The sequence below is a fragment of the Anas platyrhynchos genome, chromosome 1, assembly GCF_047663525.1.
Source record: "Anas platyrhynchos isolate ZD024472 breed Pekin duck chromosome 1, IASCAAS_PekinDuck_T2T, whole genome shotgun sequence".
NCBI lineage: Eukaryota > Metazoa > Chordata > Aves > Anseriformes > Anatidae > Anas > Anas platyrhynchos.
Window position 1 is genome coordinate 1,019,848 of NC_092587.1, and position 18,388 is coordinate 1,038,235.

An 18,388-nucleotide genomic window follows, 5' to 3' on the forward strand; every position below is an offset into this window, starting at 1 on the left:
GGGCACCACGGGGACCCCCCCGCCGGTCCCGAGCCCCCCCCGGTGGTCCCAGCCCCCTCCCCCCGTCCCCCCCCGTCTCCCCCGTCCCGTTCCCGTCCCGCCGGCGCGCCGCCGGGGCGCGGCGGTGACGTCACAAACGAGGGGGGCGTGTCCCGGCGAAGCCCCGCCCCCGGCGCGGCGGAGGCCACGTGGGAGCGCGGGGCCCCCCTTTGCCGACGTGTCCCTGGCGCCGCGTGCCCCGGAAGTCCCGCCCCCCTCCGCGGGGCTGCGGGGAGGGGGCGTGGCTTGAGGGGCGTGGCCTCGCGGTGACGTCACCCGCGCGGCAACCTCTCCGCCCGGCGCGCCGGCTCCGCTCTCCCGCCATTGGCCGGCGCGCGGCGGGGAGGGGCGGGGCTTACGGCGGGGCTCGCCTCCCATTGGCCGGCGCGGCGGCGGTGGCGCGGGGCGGGGCGCGGCGGCGCGAAAGAGGCCACGCCCCCTTGGCCCCGCCCCGCGGGTCCCTTCCGCGCTCCCTCCGCCGCGCTCCCGCCGCCGCCGCCGCGCCCCCGCCATGGCCTCCGGGGCGGCCCCCGGGCAGGGCGGCCCCGCGCCCCCCCTCACCGTGCAGCGCGGCATCGTTAAGATGGTAAGGGCCGGGAACCGGCACCGGTACCGGGATCGCACCGGGCCCGTTCGCTGCCCCCCCGGTGCTCCCCAGCCCCCCCCCCGGTTCATCCCCATCCGGTGCTCTCCGGTTGCGAACCGGGGTTTGGGGGGGGGGTTGGGGCTTGGTTCCGGTCCCCCCCCTTTACCGGGACCTGCTCCCGGGGGTACCGGCACCGGGGGGGCTGCCCCGTCCCCCGCCGTCACCCCCGGTTTTGGGGGTCTGGGGTGGGCTGTGGGGCTGGGTGCTCCCCCCCCCGGTTGTACCGGACGGGGCTTGGGGGCGCTGCACAGTCCTAATCCCGGAGCCGGGCCCCGGTTGCCCCCCCCCCCATTCCGGTGCGGCGTGGCCCGGAACCGAAACCCGCCGAGGGGGGGTTGGGAATCGGCCCGGGGATGGTGCTGGGACAGCCCCGGAGCCCCCCCCACCTCCACCGGGGTCGCACCGGGCCGGGGGGCTCCGGGGGAAACCGGGGAACGTGGGCTGGGGGCACGGGCCGGGGGCTGCCCCCGGGGGTCCGGCAGCTCGGGGGGCGCTGCCAGGTCCCGGTGGCACCGCCCGGTTCCTGGGGGGGCACCGGGGACCCCCCCGAAAAGCGCCCGGTTCCTCCTGGCCTCGTGCCACCCATGGGACGTGCGCACGTGGGGGCAGCGGGGCCGGGGCGGGTGCCACACGTGGGCACCGGGGACACCGGGTGGCCCCGTCCCCGTTGCCACCGCTGCTCCCCGTCCCGTGGGGCCCGTCCCTTTCTCACCATTTCCCCGTTTTTGCAGAATTTCCGAGCCCCTCCTGCCCCGTCAGGGTGCCGGGCGTGCAAAGGTGGCCAAAAACCCGGACCCCGGGGTGACGGTAACGGGACGAACGGTTCCAGCACCCAGCTCTCTCCCCGCACCCTATAAATTAAAGCTCGGGGTTAATTACCCCAACGAAACCTCCGAGCCCTGCAGCGCCCGGCCCTGGCTCGGCGGCCGGACGAGGGCTGCAGGCGGGCAGGGAGCCAGCGCCTGCCGAAACCCAACCCCGGGGCTGCCCGCGGGTGGCACCCAGCATGGGCTGGAACCGGGAGCAGGAGGATCCCCGGCACGTGCCCGGGCTGGCACCGGTGAACGGGCAGCTCGTGGCCATGTGCAGGCAAATCTGTTAAAAAAAAACTTATTTTTTAAATTTATTTTTGCTGGTGACCGTCACGGGGCTGGGTTTTGGAGAGGGTCCCGGGACCTCTTCCAAAAATCACGGCTTGGGGCCGAGGGTGGCCACCCCGGAGGGTTGTGCCGGGCACCGGGGGGGTCAGAGGGTGGCTGAACAGCCCCGGGGGTGGTGGGCGGCAGCACGGAGCCCAGCAGCTCGTGGTGTGCACGGGGGGTTGGTGCTGGGGGTCCCGGTGGGGGTCCCCGAGCCGTTGCCGTGTGAGAGGTGAACGTCCTGGGCTGTGCTGGGGAACTGGGCCCCGTGTGTGCCCCCAGTATGAAAGGGGACTGGGAAGGCTGGGGGGAGCCCAGCGCAGGGCCCCCGGGGTGCTGCAGGACCTGGAGCCCCCCCCCTGCTGCGAGGAGAGGCTGCGGGAGCTGGGGCTGCTCGGTCTGGGGAGGGGGGCGGCTCTGAGGGGGGGGGTTCCATATGGCCCTCGGACCCCCAGGGAGCTGCACGAGGATGGGGCTGGGACCTGGCACTGGGACCAGGGGCTGGGGGAGGGTCTCCAAACCCACCTGGGCGTGGGGCTAGGGTGGGACCAAGAGAAGTGGGTTGCCACCTCCAGCAGTGGGACAGGTCCGGTGCCACTGAGGGTCCCCCAGCACATCCTGTGGGTGCCTCTGCTGTGCCCAGCACCCTGGAGGAGGCAGAGCCGTGCCCTGCTGCCCCTGCGCCCTCCCAAATTCTCCCGAGTGGCAGCGGGAGGCGATGGGGCTGCTGGAGCCCGGAGGGACGGATGGGACAGGATGGGAACACAGCGAGCACGCGTGGGGCTCCCGGCTCCGAGCTCTGGGCAGAAACAGCCCCCCAGGGGGACATGACCAGGGTCGGGACTAAAAATCCCATCTCCTGCGTCCTTCCTGCACTGAAACTGCCCCAGGAGTGGTGGTGCTGGGTGGTGAGGGGGGGCTGGGATGTTCGGCGTGCCCAGGACACGTTCTGGTAACTCAGTGCGCAATGGTGTGGGCTCGGCTGGGTGCGTGGGTGGGGGTCCGGGTGTCTCGTGGTGGTCCCCGCTCACCCTGTGCCTCCCCGCAGGTGCTTTCGGGTTGTGCCATCATCGTCCGTGGGCAGCCCCGCGGCGGGCCCCCTCCCGAGAGGCAGATCAACCTCAGCAACATCCGTGCCGGCAGCCTCGCGCGCCGCGCCGCCGCCGGGCAGCCGGACGCCAAGGACACCCCGGATGAGGTGGGTGCCCCCCGGCGCGCGTCCCTGCGGTGTGCCCGGGGACCTGGGGACGCGGTGCTGGGGTCTCTCGCTCGTGGTCGGGGAGGAGGTGGAGCAGGGGGAGATGCTGGGGGTGAATTCGTGCCTCGGAGACCCGTGGGTTTTGCTCAGATCTCTCCTCCCGGTGCGCTTTGGTGACGGCGGTGCGAAGAGCTTCGCCTTGCACCCTGTGGAAATCCTCCTCGCTCATCTTCAGCCTCAGGGCTCCAAGAGAAGGGGTCTGCACGAGGGCCCTGCACCCTCTGCGTGTCTGGAGCAGGCACCTCGTTAGCTGTGGGTGGAGGAGCATTAATCAGAGCAGGGATCGGGATCAGGCTTCAGCCCCCCGTGGGGCTCGGTGAGCTCCGGCTGGGGCTGAGCGGGGACTCCGGGGACCTGGTCGCAGGCAGTGCTGGCACTGGCAGCTCCTCTGAAGGCGTGGGGACAGGACCTGGAGGTGATGCTGCATTTTTGGGGTGCAGCAGGGGCCGCCCGTGCCGCTGGCTTGGCGCAGAGCATGGAAGAAGCAGGGTTGGGTAGCAGAGAGCTGCGCCTGGGGCCACCCATCCTCCCAGCCCCGGGGGTGGCGCGGAGCGCTCAGCTAATTGCTCTCCCTGGGGAGTTTGTCTTCTAAACACTGCTTCAGCCGTTAAATGTCACTCTTTTAAAAAATTACGCCTGTCAGTTTTTGCTAATTGTTTATTAGCACGTCATGTTCTCTCCTCCGGACCACTTTCTCCACCCACCCGCTGCTGCGCCGGAGTGGGGCTGAGCTCGCCCCGGCGCTGCCGTGAGTCGCGCTCGTGCCTCCGGTGCAGGAAGGATGGAGGGATGGGGATGGAGAGATGGGGATGGAGGGACAGGGACAGAGGGATGGGGACACAGGGACGTGCTGGGCACAGCTACGGATGAGCCGTGCCAGCTCCGCACCCTCTCCATGGGCACCTCAGCGTGTGCCAGCGCCGTGCACCCCGCGGGGGAGCTGATGTCCGCTGCTCTCCTTCCTTTCCTTCCAGCCCTGGGGGTTCCCAGCCCGGGAGTTTCTGCGGAAGAAGTTAATTGGGAAGGAGGTGTGCTTCACCGTGGAGTACAAGACCCCGCAGGGCCGCGAGTATGGCATGGTGTACCTGGGCAAAGGTGAGCGCCGGGGGGGTGTGGGGGCGCTCAGGGCTCACGGCTGGGGTGCTCTCCGAGGAGGGTGGGTGGGATGCGGTGATGGGTGGGATGGGGTGGTCGGTGGTGGTTTTTTGTCACCCAATTTTCGGCAGGGGGTGATGCCCAGCGGCCGTCCCAGCTGCCCGTGGAGCTGTGGGGGGTTCCCTGCTCTGGTGGTGCCGCTGCGGGCACGCCTGGGTCGCGGCGCTGGGCGAATCCCCAGGGATTTCCATCTGCTGAGAATTTTGTCGTAAATCTCACGCTCGCCTCTGGCTGACAGCAGTCACCTGGAAGGAGCCCACCTACCTGCCCGCTTACCTGCATCCCCGAGCAGGCAGCAGAGTGCCTGGAGCCCAGCCACCAACCCCGAGCCATGCGCAATACCTGCAGGCAGAGCTTTCCCCAGCTCAGGCTATAAGCAATTTGGGGCAAATAGCCTTTTTTTTGGGGGTGTTTGACCTGCTGCTAGCGTGGGTGGGCTTCATTTCTGGTTTGGTCCCCCGGGGCTGGGCTGGGCAAGCTGCACGTCCTGGTGGGCAGCGCCGGGACCTGAGCACTGAGGGGTGGAGAAGGAAAACACAAAGTGGGAAGAAAAACACAAACTCTTTGTGGGAAGAGCTGGCGGTGCAGGATTGGTGCTGCTGAGCCATCCCAGAGGGAACACTGTGTCCTGGGTCCCTCGGTGGGGCAGGGGGACCCGTAACGGGGCCAGCCACCTCCAGATGCTTGCAGGAATCTTGTCGTTGTCCTGTTGCCTCCAAGCCTCTGGTTTGAGCACTTGCTGCAGTGCCGAGTCCCAGCCTGAGCTTGTGGGGGAGTTTTTGGGCCCCATTTGGCTCTGGGCTCTGATCCCCTCTGGTGAGAGGGGTAGGGAGAAGGCGGTTTGGGGACAGGGGAGTGCTGGCACCCTGCTGCCCTATATGCTGCTGGGTCGGCTCCTGGTTGAACCCTCAGCTCCCAGGAAGCGGGGACGAGTTGCTCCACGTGGGGTGCCTCCCTGGGGCGCAGCTCGTCCCTCGGTGCGTGCCGTGGGGCTGCCGGGTGGGTGCTTGGGTGCCCCGGGACAGGGCAGGAGGCTCCCCGAGGTGCTCAGGGTGCAGGCAGGCTCCAGCCCTCGCTCCTCGCAGCATGGGGAGACGCCAGCACCAGGGCGCATTTGGAGAGGGCGCGAAGGAGAGGTGCATTTGGGAAGGAGGCGCATTTGGGGAGGGCGTCCCCTGTGCCCAAACGGTGCCAGGTGAGCCCAAAGCACAGGTACCTGGGTCAATATTGAGTTGTTCCTGAGCCTGCCTGAAGCTGGAGGGCACCAGGAGCCCCTGGGGATGTGCGTGCAGGGCGAGCATCCTTCGGAGAGCTGCTGCTTCCCATCCGGGTGGTGTGCGCAGCCGGCCCCTCCGCATGGGACACCCGGCTCAGCACCAAAGGCTGGATGTGGTCGTGTTCCCTGCAACAAATAACTCCTGGAAGGGGGGGTTGTTGTTGGGTGACACCATGAGCAGTCGAAGAGCTCTTGTTTCAGTCATCTGCAGCCTCGTTGTCTGCCACTTGAAGGGTTTTTTTTAATGCTGAGCCTCCCGTGTAGGTGTCGTCCTCATTGTTAAATCCCAGCCTGTCACGCCGCTGCGGTGAGAAATGAAGCATAAAATGTTTCCTGATGGAGTTTGTCAAGGTTTAAGTGCAATTAATATGGAAGCGCTGCAGCAGCTTCCTCGGCAGCGGTGCTGGGGGGGGGTCGCCGTGCCCCAGGACGGGGGGCGTCGAGGTGGGACACTGCTGGGGGTCCCGGAGCGCCGCTCCCTGGGGACATTTGTGGGCACACGGAGCTTTCCCCAAAAGCTGGGAGAAGGTGGAGGTGCTGGGTGAGGTGCAGGGGGGGTAATCCCCGATGTGAGGGGATTGGGGTTGCCACAGTCCCGGTGTCTGTGTAGGCTTGGGGTGGGGGAGAGCAAAGCTGCAGCCCCCTTTGCCTGGCAAAGGTGGTCAGGGGAGCTGGGGGGGGGTCACAGGATTGAACATCCCGCGTTGGAAGGGACCCCCGAGGATCATCAGGTCCAGCTCCTGGCCAGGTCTCCTCCTGGGGGTCTCCAAACCCGCCTGGATGCGGGGTTGGGCACCAGCTGGGGGCCCCCTGCCCCTGGGAAGCGCTGTCCCAGGGGAGCTCTGCGCCGTGCGTGGGTTTTGGGGCACTTGGTGCAAGGCAGCCACGGGTTGTGCTGCGGGGTGGCGTGGTTATTAGGGTGTGCAGGTGGGTTGGGGTCTGCCCTCGAGGCTCTGATCTCCGTGAGCCCACACGGGGGGACCGGGGGCTCCCTCCCCTGGGGGTGGTCTCACAGCCCACCCAAATACTGTGGGGTGGGTGCCTCCAGACCCCGATGGCAGCCCGTCACAGAGCCCAGACCACGCTCAGAGCCTGCCTCGTGGCCTGGCCCCCCTCTTCCCTCCCCGCTCAGCGAAATCACCGCGGTGCCGGGCTCTCCGCGCGGTGCCGTGCGCCCTCCGCGTGCCTCCTCTGACGCCTCTCCTCTTCCCACAGACACGAGCGGCGAGAACATCGCCGAGTCCCTGGTGGCAGAAGGACTGGCCTCCCGCCGGGAAGGGATCCGAGCCAACAAGTACGTACGTGGCCGTGCTTCCAGCCCCGGGAAGCGGCTCCGCGCCGCGGGGCTCCGCCGTTGGGTTCCCGGCAGCGGGGCGCCCCCCGTGCTGGGTGCACGGGGCTGAGCCTCGGAGCCGTGGCTTTATCCCGGCCCTGCTGGGAATTGGTGGCACCAGAGGGGTCCCAGTTTGGTGCTGGGAGAAGCCTGGCCGTGCCCACCGTGCCGGCAGCCCCGCGGGGGCCGTTGTTGGAGGGTTGCTGCGCCGGCGCTATAAATACCGGCGGGACGCTATTTCCATCCTGTGCCTGCTGGGCTGGAAGCTCGCCCGTGTCGCTTCCTAAAACTGTTCCTGGCACACTTGGGTGCTTTCCATGCAGTGTTTTCAGTCGCACAGCTTGTAAACAGGTACACGGAGTAAACAGCGTGCGCTGCCAAGGGCAGGGACGGGGTGCTTTGCGCCCGGGCTCCCCGCTGCAGGAGCCCCGAGCGCTGTCGGGTCCTGCTCCCTGTCTGTCCGGGGACACAGTCCCTGTCCCTGTGCCCAGCCACCCCCTAACACCTTCGTGACCCCTTCCTGGGCCTGTAGGGTCTGCGTGACCCCCAGGAATTAAGGCACAGCTGTAGCACGGTCAGGGTGAGCCATGGGCACCCTGTGTCCCCCCGTGCTGGGTGCACCAAGGGCTCTGCTGTGACGCACGTGGTGAGCCTGGCCCTGGGATGTAGCACGGGGCTGTGAGGGACATCAGGGACGTGCCCCATGCTGTGCTCAGGGTTGTGGTGCTCGTGCCAGGGGACCTGTGCCGTGGGGACCTTCTGGTGGCCTCGGGCTCGCCGGGCTTTGTCCCCTCTGCTCCAGCAGCCGCCTGCTGCGAGGCTGGGGGGTGCAGGACGTGCGGCCGCCCCGGTCTGTGCGGATCTGCTGGTGTGCCACAGTCCCCACAGGACCCAGCTTCCTGCAATTAAACCCTGCCTGGGGCTTGTTGCTGCTCTCCTAATTCAAAGGATGCGTTAATTAACGGGCGCACAAGGAGCTTCCATCCTCAGCTTCCCAGGTGCAGGCAGAGGAGGCTGCTGGAGGTGCTGGGGGAGCCCTGGGGGTGCCGGGGAGCTGCTGTGCCCTCGGTCCCCTCGGCGTGGAGAGATGCCTGCTGCTGCCTCCTGGCTTTGGAGGCCTCCTGCTGCTCGCCCCGGGCTGTTTGTGCTCCCGGTGAGCCCCTGGCACAGCCTCATCTCCACGACCCTCGCTCCCAAACCTGGTGCTGGGCTGTATTTGGCCACCTGGGTGCTGGAGAGGCTTCGATTTACGGAGCGCTGCTGGCAGCAGCATAAACCATGGCTCACCCGGGCTGCGCCCTCCCTAGACCTGAGTGTTCAGAGTGCTAAAGCATCCAGAAAAGCACCTGAGAGATGGATGTCCCCAGGGATAAAAATAAGCAAGACCTGCCAGCATCCTGCCTGCTCGTCCCCGTGCCCGCTGAGCGCCGTGGCGCTGCCCTGACCTGGTTTCTGTCCCCCCTCCTTGCAGCCCTGAGCAGAGCAGGCTGGCGGAGCTGGAGGAGCAGGCTAAGAGTGCCAAAAAGGGGATGTGGAGCGAGGGCACGGGCTCCCACACCATCCGGGACCTCAAGTACACCATCGAGAACCCCCGGCACTTCGTGGACTCCATGCACCAGAAGCCGGTCAATGGTGAGCTGGTGGCCGTGGGGACACGGGGACGTGGTGGTGTGGCTGGGGCTGCGCCTCCCTGCCTGCTCTGGGGTTTTGTGGCTGGCCTGTAAGTGGCTTTTGGGACCAGCCTGTCCCCAAACCTGCACGCACGGCGCTGCACGCTGCTGCGATGCTCTTCTTGGCTTTGTGCGAGCACGGCGCTCACAGTGCGGTGACACGTGGCCGTGGGGAGGGAGGGGGGCAGCCCTGGCTCTGCAGCTCCTGCTGAGCCCCTCCGTGGCCAGCACCAACCTCTGCTCTCATCCTGCAGCCATCATAGAGCACGTCCGGGATGGCAGCGTGGTGAGAGCCCTCCTGCTCCCGGACTACTACCTGGTCACCGTCATGCTCTCGGGGATCAAGGTGAGGTTTGGCTGCTGCTGTCCCCTGCCTGCTTATCGTGCTCGCTGTCACCTCGGTGCTCTTGGCACCTCCGAGGGGCCTCACCCCCACCCTTTGCTCCCGCCAGCCATCGGGTGTCCCTTGGCACCGTGCTTGGCACAGCCCCTGGGGTGCGCGCACCGTTGTGGGGCTGTCACTGCGGGATGGGGACACTTGGGGTCAGTGGGTAACAGCTCCGTGGTGGGGGATGCCCTGGGAAGGTCCCAGGCAGCTGGGGGAGGGATGGCCCCATTCCACCAGGAGGGCTCAGCCCCTGTGTGACTGTGTTTTGGGGGATTTGGGGGCAGCTGGGGACATCCCTGTGCCCCCCGGTGCTGGGGGCTGCTGCTCCGTGCGCTCTGGGCGCGCCCTTTGCTGCAGCACCAGTGATTTTTTTTTATATTTTTTTAAATTTTTTTCCCCTTTCCGTTTGAACCTTGCCGTTTTCCTTGCCATCCTCAGCAGGACTGCGCTGGGAGTTTGTTTCCGTGCCCTGGTTTGCTCCTGGCAATGTTTGCTGGGGCGGGTAAAGGGCTGCGTCAGCACGGAGCGGCCGCGGGGCTTGGCTGTGCACACATCCCTGGTCACATCTCGAGGCACTTGGGGTTTTCCTCCTCCACTTCTGGGATGCTGAGCCCAGCCCGAGTCTTGTGCTCGTGGCTCCTCTCCACTTTTCCTGGGGAGCCAGCACGGGGAGAGGCCCCGTGGGGTGCCCGTGGAGCTGCTGTGTCCTCCCCACGGCCCCGCTGCTGCCGGGACCCGTCCGTCCCTGGCAGCTCTGCCAGCTCCTGCCCCGTCAGCCCTCTGAGCACCCATTTAAACCCCAATTTCCTGAGCAGGCAGGGACTGCCCAAGGTGCCTCAGCAGGGAGGATGGGCTGGAGCACACATCAGACCTTTTTAGAGCCTCCTGACTCTGGGGCATGGGGTTTTTGGGGCCGGCCAAGCTCCGTGCCCAGTCTCGCGGCACAGCTCCGTGCCAAGGTGCCCCGCAGTGCCATGATCCCGTCTCTGTGGGTGATGCTCTCCCCCTTGCCGAGTTTTTTGGGGCCCAGCTCGTGCTGTGGGATCCCGCCCGTGCCCTGACCGTGTGTCCCTGTGCCACAGTGCCCCACGTTCAAGCGGGAGGCGGACGCCCCGGAGGTCCCCGAGCCGTTTGCGGCCGAGGCGAAGTTTTTCACGGAGTCGCGGCTGCTGCAGAGGGACGTGCAGATCGTGCTGGAGAGCTGCCACAACCAGAACATCCTGGGCACCATCCTGCACCCGGCAAGTGGGGGCGGTGAGGGGTGGGAGGGGGGGTGCTGGGGGCTGTGGGGCCGCTCTTTATCCCCTCCTGGAGCTCGCTGCGAGGTCCTGGTGCCTCCGTGGGGCTCGGAGCAGCCCCACAGGGCTGGGAGCTGTGCGCTCTGCCAGGGGATGGAGGAGGGCACATTTGAGCAGAGCCCTGTGGTCTTTTGGGGTCCTCTGATAGCCCCTGGGGTGCCGTGACCAGGCCTTGCACCGTTTTTGGGCACTGGGGACCCCGTGACGGCGAAGGGGCTGCGCAGGACTCGGCACCGGGGGGTCAGGGCAGGAGAAATCCCGATGCCGTAGGGGCCCCGTGTGTGAGCGTGCACCCCCCCCTCCCCATCTGCAGAACGGCAACATCACCGAGCTGCTGCTGAAGGAGGGCTTCGCCCGCTGCGTGGACTGGTCCATCGCCGTCTACACCCGCGGGGCCGACAAGCTGCGCGCGGCCGAGAGGTGAGCCCGGGGCTGCCAGCGGGCGCACGGGGGTGCTGGCCCCATCCCCATCCACGTCCATCGGGTGTCCCTGGTGTCACCGAGCCGTGGCACAGGCAGGCTGTGTCTTGGAGAAGCCCTCGGCCGCTTGCTGATGCGCTTTGGAATAGAATAAAGGTGGCAGCTTTGTGCCCGGTGCCACCGTCTCCCTGCTGGGGACCCCTGCCCGGGTGTCACCGGGTGTCTCCCACACCCCACCAGGTTCGCCAAGGAGCGCAAGCTGAGGATTTGGAGGGACTACGTGGCCCCCACGGCCAACCTGGACCAGAAGGACAAGCAGTTTGTGGCCAAGGTGAGTGCCTGGCGGAGCAGGGCAGGGATGGGTGCCGGGTACCTGCATGTGGTCGGAAAAACCCCAAAGCTGGGCTTCAATTCCCCACCGTGGACCACCGGGGTGCCCCCCAGGCTTGGGCTGCCCTCCGTGGATCAGAGCCAGGGCTTGATGGCATCCGTGCAGCCCATGGTCCCTGCACCGTGCTTTTGGGGTGGGGAGAGGTGGAACAGGGCAGAGGGTCGGGGGCTGCGGGCTGGGGACAGGCTGCTGGGCACCCTTGGGTACCGCAGGGACCCCCTGGCTGCAGGGGACAGGGCTCAGCAGAGCTTCCCCTTCCCATCACGGTGGCTCCGTGCCCCTTCCCTTTATCCCTGGTGTGGGAACTCCATCCTAAAGCCGTGCTCACCCCTTCCCCGGTGAGGTTTGGGTGCTTTTGGCAGCGGAGCGGGGCCATCCGGGCACCGTGCCTGCCCCGGGCGCACGTCCCACGGGGGGAGCATCACATCGGGGGTGCTGCAGCAGGGAACCCCGAGCTGAGGGGGTGCTGAGCCGGGTGCTGAGCCCCGCTAGGTGGTGCTGCCGGCTCGCCCAGCCGCCGGGCTGCAAGCTGGGCTGGGAGCCCTGGGAAATGCGCAGTTGGGTTTTTTGGGAAGCGCGCTGAGCCCCCGTGCCGGGCGCTGCTGGGTCACGGCCCCCCACGCGGCCACCTCCTGGGCACCAGCTCCGTGTTCCACCCCCCCCTGGAGAGCAGGGTGTCCCCGTGTCCTGCCTCCTGTTTTGGGGTGGAATTAGGAGGAATTAGGGGGTGATGCGGGGTGCGGGGCTGTGCCTGGCCACGGTGCCGTGGTGACAGCAGAGGTCCTGAGCACTTCCTCGCCTTGGGGGGGGCCAAAAGCTTGGCTGTGCTCTTCCCTTCTGAGCAGTGAAAGTGTCCTGAGTGCCGACCCCAAGGGGGGCTCCTCGGGGGCACAGCCTGAGCCTGGCTTGCAAGACCCCTCCCCAAACACGGAGGTGAGCCCCTGGCAGGGAGGAGAAGCCCCACAGTGGGGGGGGACCCTGCCCCAGGTGGCACGGTGCCGGTGAGCGCCCAGTGCCCCCCGTGCAGGGCAAGGGGAGCGCCGTGTGTTGGCGCTGGCGGCTCCGCAGCGCTGCTCCTGCGCTGGCAGAGGCTGCAGACGCAGCCCGCGCCAGGACCAGACGCGGGGGGCATTAGTCATGCTTTGCTCAGCAGCTTGCGGGGAGGGGGGGGGCGGATGGATGCTCCTGGCATTTCCAACATGCCCGTCATTTTGGTGAGCGGCTCACGTGCGAAATGGGGAGCTGCCGGGGGGGGCTGCAGCAGGCAGGGCTCTCATCCTGAGCCCCCCTGGGTGCATTGCTGTGGGGCGAAGCGGCGAAGATGATGCTGGAGGTGTGGGGGTGCCCCCCATAGCTGGGGGTGGGGTAGGGGGGGCAGCGCATCCCCCCCCCGGGGGTCCGAGCCCTCTCCCTGGGCTTGGATGGGCAAGCACAGGGGGTGTCCGGTCGCTGGGAGGGGAGCACCCAGGATTGCCCCAGGTCCTGGGCACAGCCCCTTGTGCCCCCCACTCACCCCCCCAGCTTTCTGCAGCCCCGGGGGGGGGGTGAATTCCTCCCCAGGAGCACGGCTCTGGTGCATTTGGGCTGCGCTCGCTCCGCAGGAGGAGCCCCGGACACGGCGTCGTGCCCCCTGCCTCCAGGGGAGAGGCAGCAGAAAGTCTCTGCCTGTGCTTAAAAACTGCTGCTTATGCAGGAAGGCGCAAATCAGCATTTAGGGAGCAGTCAGCCAGAGCCCCCCCTGGGCGATGTCGTTTTTGCAGTGTCAATTTTTGGTCCTTTTCCCTCCCCGAGAATTGCAAGTGACAGGGAAAATCAGGACAAATGCCTGCGCGCTCGGGAGCGCAGGGAGCTTCAACGCGGCTTGGGCGCGCGCCCGGTGCCGCACGCAAGGGGCCATAAACACCCATCAATCCTCCCAGCGCCCGGGGGGCTGCGTGGAAGGGGGCCATAAACACCCATCAATCCTCATATTCCCCCGGGGGGGGCTCTGTGGGGTGCAGAGGTGGTGGATGAGTCGCTTTGGCTTGGCTGCGCCGGGGTGGCAGAAGGGACGTGCCCGCTCCTGGGGGTGGGTGGTGGGCACAAGGGGAGGGTCCCAACCTGCCCCCGTGGTGCTGAGCAGTGGGCACGACGTGGCTGTGGCTGATTTTGGGGTCCTGCTGCTGTGTGGAGCATTGGGGGGTGCTCTGAGCAGGGGGCTCGGTTCGGGCAGGGCCGAAATCTCGGCCCCAGCTGCGGACTCGCCGCCGATAAACGGGGGAGCGAGTGGCGAGAAGAAAAGAGGTGGGATAAAAATCTGAAGAGACAGGAGGCTCTCTTCAGAATTTCCTACGTCAGCTTGTCTTAGAGCACCCGAGAATTTGGGACAGCGTTGCTTGGAGCTGAACGCATCACGCTCGCAGCGAGGCCGTGCCAAAAGCTGTTTGCAGCTCGGTTTTCTCTCTTTCTCTGCGGCTCCCGGGGCTGCGAGGGCTCGGGGAGGACTCTGCCCCCTCCCCAACCCCTGGGGGCAGGATCAGCTCCCCCCCCCTGAGCGAGGGGCTGGGGATGCTGAGGAAGAGGAGAGGGCTGACAGCAGCGCTCGCCTGGGGCGCTGGGTGCCCGGGGAGCTGTCACTGCGCTGCTGGAGCCGCGTGTCCCCCCGTGCACCCGGGTGGGGGCTGCGCACGGTGACCCCGGGCATCCCTCGGGGGGGGGGGGGCCCAGCTGCATGCGTCGTGCCCTGCCTTGCGCTGTGGATCGGCTCCAGCCTTTCTGCAAAATGGAGAAAAACGGAGAAGGCGTTCGTGGATGAGCTCCCAGCCTTGTGGGTTTTATTTTTATTTTTTTTTTATTCCCTTTCCGAAACGCTTAGCCCCTTGATCGTGGCCAAATCATCTCAAATCTCGGCGGAATCTGCCAAAGCAAGTCTGGGGAGCTGCTTTCCTGCTGGAGTTGACTGCGAAAGCAAGCCAAAACCTCTCCAAGAGCGCTTCCCCATTTGGGGAACCGGGGTAGGGGGACGGTGCTGTGCACGCGGGGCTCTGGCTCCCCAAAAAATCACCGTGCCTGGGCACGGAGCAGCGCTCACCCCCCACCGTGGGGACAGTCCCTGCCCCGTGGCCTGTCCCCGAGCCCCCTCCCAGGAGCCCAGCCATAACGAGCTGCCCTCGTTAGCGCGGGGAGAGGAGCCCTGGGGACCTGCCAGGCTGCTGCTGCGTGGCCCCACGGCAGCTGGGAGAGCCGTGAATGGGGTCTCTGTTCCCCAGCACGCAGCCAGGGCAAAACGGTGCAAGGAGGAGGCAGCAGCGCTTCGGAGACCAGGAGGGGGTCCCCAAAGGGTGCCCTGTGCAGCCACCCCTTCCCATCCCCTCCTCGCCCCTGCGGTGCCCCCAGCAGCCGGGTCGGTGCCGGTCCCTGCGCCCAGGGGGTTGCAAGGCTCTGGCTTGGAAAATTGGAAACCTTGTTGGGAGCAGCGCTTGCAGCCAGGGAAACTTCTCATGTGAGAAAAATAGTCACTGCCTGCTGCCTTCACCTTCGGGCACAGGTGGAGGGGTGAGAGGAGGAGGATGCCCGGGCTCGGAGAGGTGCCCCTGATCCCCTGGGGGGGCTGCGAGCTGGGGGAAGGCTGGGTCTGGGGGGGGGGTGAGCGGCACCGCGGCACGCAGGCTCCTCGAGCAGCAGCTGCAGAGATTTAAAAAAAAAAAAATCCCTTTCAATCCGTTTATCAAAGTGCCTTTCCGAGGCAGGTGAAGCCACAATAAATATTGGATAAAGGAAGCTGTCCGCAGCAAGCTGAGAAATTGTGAGCGAGAAAAATGGCCCCGTGCCGGAGCTGTGCTGAGCCGTGGGGTTTTGCTGCCAGTCTCCTCGGCCCGGCGGGGGCTGCAGGAGCGGGGGGGCTTTGCCCTGTAGGGTGAGGGGGGGGAGGCCTGCCCTTGCTCTGTGAGATCGTGCCCATGGGGAGGGGATGCCACCGGGCAGAGCGGTTTGGGGAGCACCCGCGTGGGGTCACCCAGCTCCTCCTGCCCTTACAGGGAGCCCCCGCTCCTGCAGCCCCCACCGGGGGCTCTTCCCCAGCCCCGTGTAACCCGGGCGGGGAGGCTGGGACCCCTGCCCGACCCCTGAATGCCCCGAAGCACGAGCTGTGATCGCTCCCTTTAGCTGCAGACAGCTGTGGGCTCTGCTCTGCCTGCAAAACCTCCGGATCTGCCTCCCCGGAGAGGCGGAGGCTGGGGGCAGGGATGTCCCCCCCCCGAGGGCTTTGCTGTGCCGAGGAGCGCTGGAAATCCTTAGTGTCTGTTTTAATTCTAATTCCTATAATCCTGTTATCCCTTTGACTAAGCACATGGGGAGGGACTGATGTGCCTGCTGGGGCAAAAAGCGCTGCAGGCGGGGAAGGGACACGGTCCTTGCTAAGCTCCCTGCTGGGTCTGGCCAGGGGTCTGGGGTCTGGGGTGTCCGGGACGGGCACACGGGGCATGGGCGAGCCTCACGGGTACCAGCAGGAGGTCAGGGAGAATTTGTGAGGGTCCTGCTGGGGTGATGGTGGCGGTGGGAGAACCCCAGTGGCTCATCCTGCTCTTGGAGACGCTCCTGGTCCAGGCTGGGGAGCCTGGGTTCATGAAAACCAAAATGATCCCAACAGCAAGCTGGGAGCCTCCTGCCCCATCCCTCTAATTGCACGGTGCTGCCTGCCTCTGCCACCAGTTGCTCTGATTAATTTGCTCCCTGAGTGCCTGCAGAGCCACCAGCTGAGCCGCGAGGTCCGTGCCTGCGCTCGCTGCTCTCCGGTCCCGGGTCTGATGCGCGCACCCGAGCTTTCTGTGAGGTTTGCTCCCTCTGGGACCTGATCCCCCCCCTGCAGGACGCACCCCACGTTGTCCCCTGCTCTCGGGGCTCACGGTGGCACCGTGCCATCGGATGGATGCTGTGCGTTGGGGGCTGCTGTTCCTCCCCTGTGCCGCACCGCTGCGGGCACCACGGAGGTGAACGGCGCTCGGCACGGCTCTGGAAAATCGGAAACCTTGTTGGGAGCAACGTTTGCAGCAAGAGAAACGTGTCGTGTGAAAAATAGATCTAATCCCCAAGGCTGTGAGGAGTCTGCAGGGCTCCTCCGTTCCCTCGTTGCTCCTTCCCCTGCTCCTCAGCTAAACCCAGTTGTGCCCTGGCTGCTCCAGCTGCTGGCACCGGGCGCGCAGGGGGCGCAGGATGGTGGGTGCACTGGTGAGCTGCTTTTGCCCCGGTGAGCCTTGGCTACCCAGGCAAGGCTCAGAGCTGCTCCTTCCATGCTGGATGGCAGCTTGGGGTAGTTTGGGAACGTGCCCTGTGCTGGTGCTGTTTGGGGTCGTGGTGCCTGTAGGGACGCCGCTCACCGCTGCGCTCTCTCCCTCCCCAGGTGATGCAGGTGCTGAACGCCGACGCCATCGTGGTGAAGCTGAACTCTGGGGACCACAAAACCATTCATCTGTCCAGCATCCGACCCCCCCGGCTGGAGGGTGACAGCACTCAGGTGACCGTGGGGAGGTGGCGTTGGGGTGGGAGGGGGCGTCTGTGGCAGTGTCACCGGTGTCTGTGACCGTCCCCGGGTGGATTCCCATCCCTGTGAGCTCCTGCTCAGCGCTGTCCTCTCTCTTGAGGGTTTCAGGAGATGGGAATTGGGCTTTCCCATCACAGTGACCATCCCTGTCCTGCTTCCCTGCTGCCTGACCGTTGCCAGGGGGCGAAGCAGGAGCCTGGGGGCTGCTGGAGGTGTTGTGTGACGCACAAATCCCTCTTTGGTTTTCCTTGTCCTCCCTGCCCTTCAGCGAGTGCTCGGCTGCTTTCTGCGGCCCCACAGTGTTGGAGGGAGCTCTGTATGGGGCTGCGTTAGTGCTTGTGTGGGGAAAACGAGAGCTGCTGGCGTCTCATGACGGGGTTGGGGTCCCCATGCAGCCTGGCCCCAAAGTGTCAGGAGAAAAGCAGAAATGCAGAAATGCTGCGTTGTTTGTGCGCGCCTCGGTCTGCTCTGCGCTGGGTTTCCGCGTCCTGTGAGTGAACGACAGGACCGTGAGTGTAAGTGCCCCAAATAACCCCTGCCATTTGTATGCTGCGGCCGCACGCTGAGCCTCTGCGTAACCACACTCCTGGTGCCGTGCATCACGCGCGTGTGCCGGGACAGGAGCCAGGGCGTTGGTTCCATCTCCGCTGTCCCCCTCCAGAAAAGTCGGCAGAGGGGACGGGGGCACCCGCTGGCGGGGTTGGCACCCGTCGTGCAGGGACAGGAGCCAGGTGCTGCCTGGTGGCGCTGGCTCTGAACCGCTCCAAGAGCCCCGTGGGGCAGGGATTTACCTGCTGGCTGCTTTTTTTTTAAACCCCCATCCTCCAGCGGTGGATGCGCTCACGTGCTGCTGAGCTGCCCACCGGGTGCCTGCCTTGCCTGCGGCGGAACCGTCCCCGTCATCCCGCGCCTCCCGAGATGGCGAGGGCTGCTCCAGCCCGCCAGCGAGAGGAGGGGTTTCCAGCTGGGAGCAGAAAGCCAGCCTTCGTGCAGGATTGCGTGAAAGCTTGCCTTTTCCAGGGCTGCTTCTCCCCACGCAGCACCGGCTCGCACACAACGTGGCATTTTGCGTGGCCGCAGCGGCGCCGGGAGCCCCCGAGCGCATGGAGCCGCGCACGGCTGCGGGGACCGAGCTCGGGTTGCTGTGGGAACCATAATTTGGAAATTCCTGCCTCCTCGGCTGCTGCCTTGTTTTGTACACACTGAATTATGAATAACTTCCCAGATTAGCCCGTTCCTCCTGCTGTTCCTTTGGCGTCAGAGCTGGGTGGACCGGAGATGCGGCGCGCTGCACGGCGGGGAGGAGGGCGCGGGGCCGGGCACCGGTGCCAGCGGGGGGCTGCCCCAGAGCGGCCGTGCTGCGGGGGGAGCACGGATCATTTGCAGTGGTCACGGTCTCCAAGGAGACTGCAGAGAGGCTCCTCGCTGCCCGCTCTGCTCCTGGAAGCGTTGCTCCTTTGGGAGTGGTGTCCCCGCAGCACAGGCAGCCGCGTTCTCTGTGCCTGCTGGGCGCATCACCGGCCCCACCGTGTTGGACAGGCGTACCCCGGGGATGCCCAGAATGTGGGATCTGGGGGGTTCCCGACCCTTTCTGCCCATTATTTGGCCTCTTTCTGCCTGCTGCATCTCTGCAGCAGCAGCCTGAGCAGTGGTTGGGGCTGGGCCACCAGCCCGCTGCCGGTGCCACGCCGCCCCGAATCCACTCGCCTGCTGCTGGCTTCTGCTTTGAGACGCTCGGCTGGTGGAAGCGGTGGGGCGTTTGGAAGCAGCTGCATCATTAAAATAGCATCCTGAGATTGCAGGTGCTGGCATCCTGCAGCCAAACCCCCCCGCCGTGTGTGATTGTGTGGTGCTATG

At 66.3% G+C, this 18,388-nt stretch overlaps 1 protein-coding gene across 1 annotated transcript in view; it reads left to right on the forward strand.

Annotated features, from left to right (window-relative positions):
- The first annotated feature begins 468 nt into the window (after nt 1-468).
- SND1 (staphylococcal nuclease and tudor domain containing 1) overlaps nt 469-18,388 on the forward strand; it is a 100,908-nt gene continuing 82,988 nt past the window's right edge. Inside the window, exons 1-10 of the mRNA XM_072037317.1 lie at nt 469-625; nt 2,873-3,022; nt 4,057-4,177; nt 6,729-6,807; nt 8,318-8,478; nt 8,771-8,862; nt 9,987-10,145; nt 10,516-10,622; nt 10,863-10,953; nt 16,391-16,504. Of these exons, the coding sequence (XP_071893418.1) occupies nt 551-625; nt 2,873-3,022; nt 4,057-4,177; nt 6,729-6,807; nt 8,318-8,478; nt 8,771-8,862; nt 9,987-10,145; nt 10,516-10,622; nt 10,863-10,953; nt 16,391-16,504 (1,149 nt within the window). The 5' untranslated portion in view covers nt 469-550. The remainder of the gene's footprint in view (nt 626-2,872; nt 3,023-4,056; nt 4,178-6,728; nt 6,808-8,317; nt 8,479-8,770; nt 8,863-9,986; nt 10,146-10,515; nt 10,623-10,862; nt 10,954-16,390; nt 16,505-18,388) is intronic.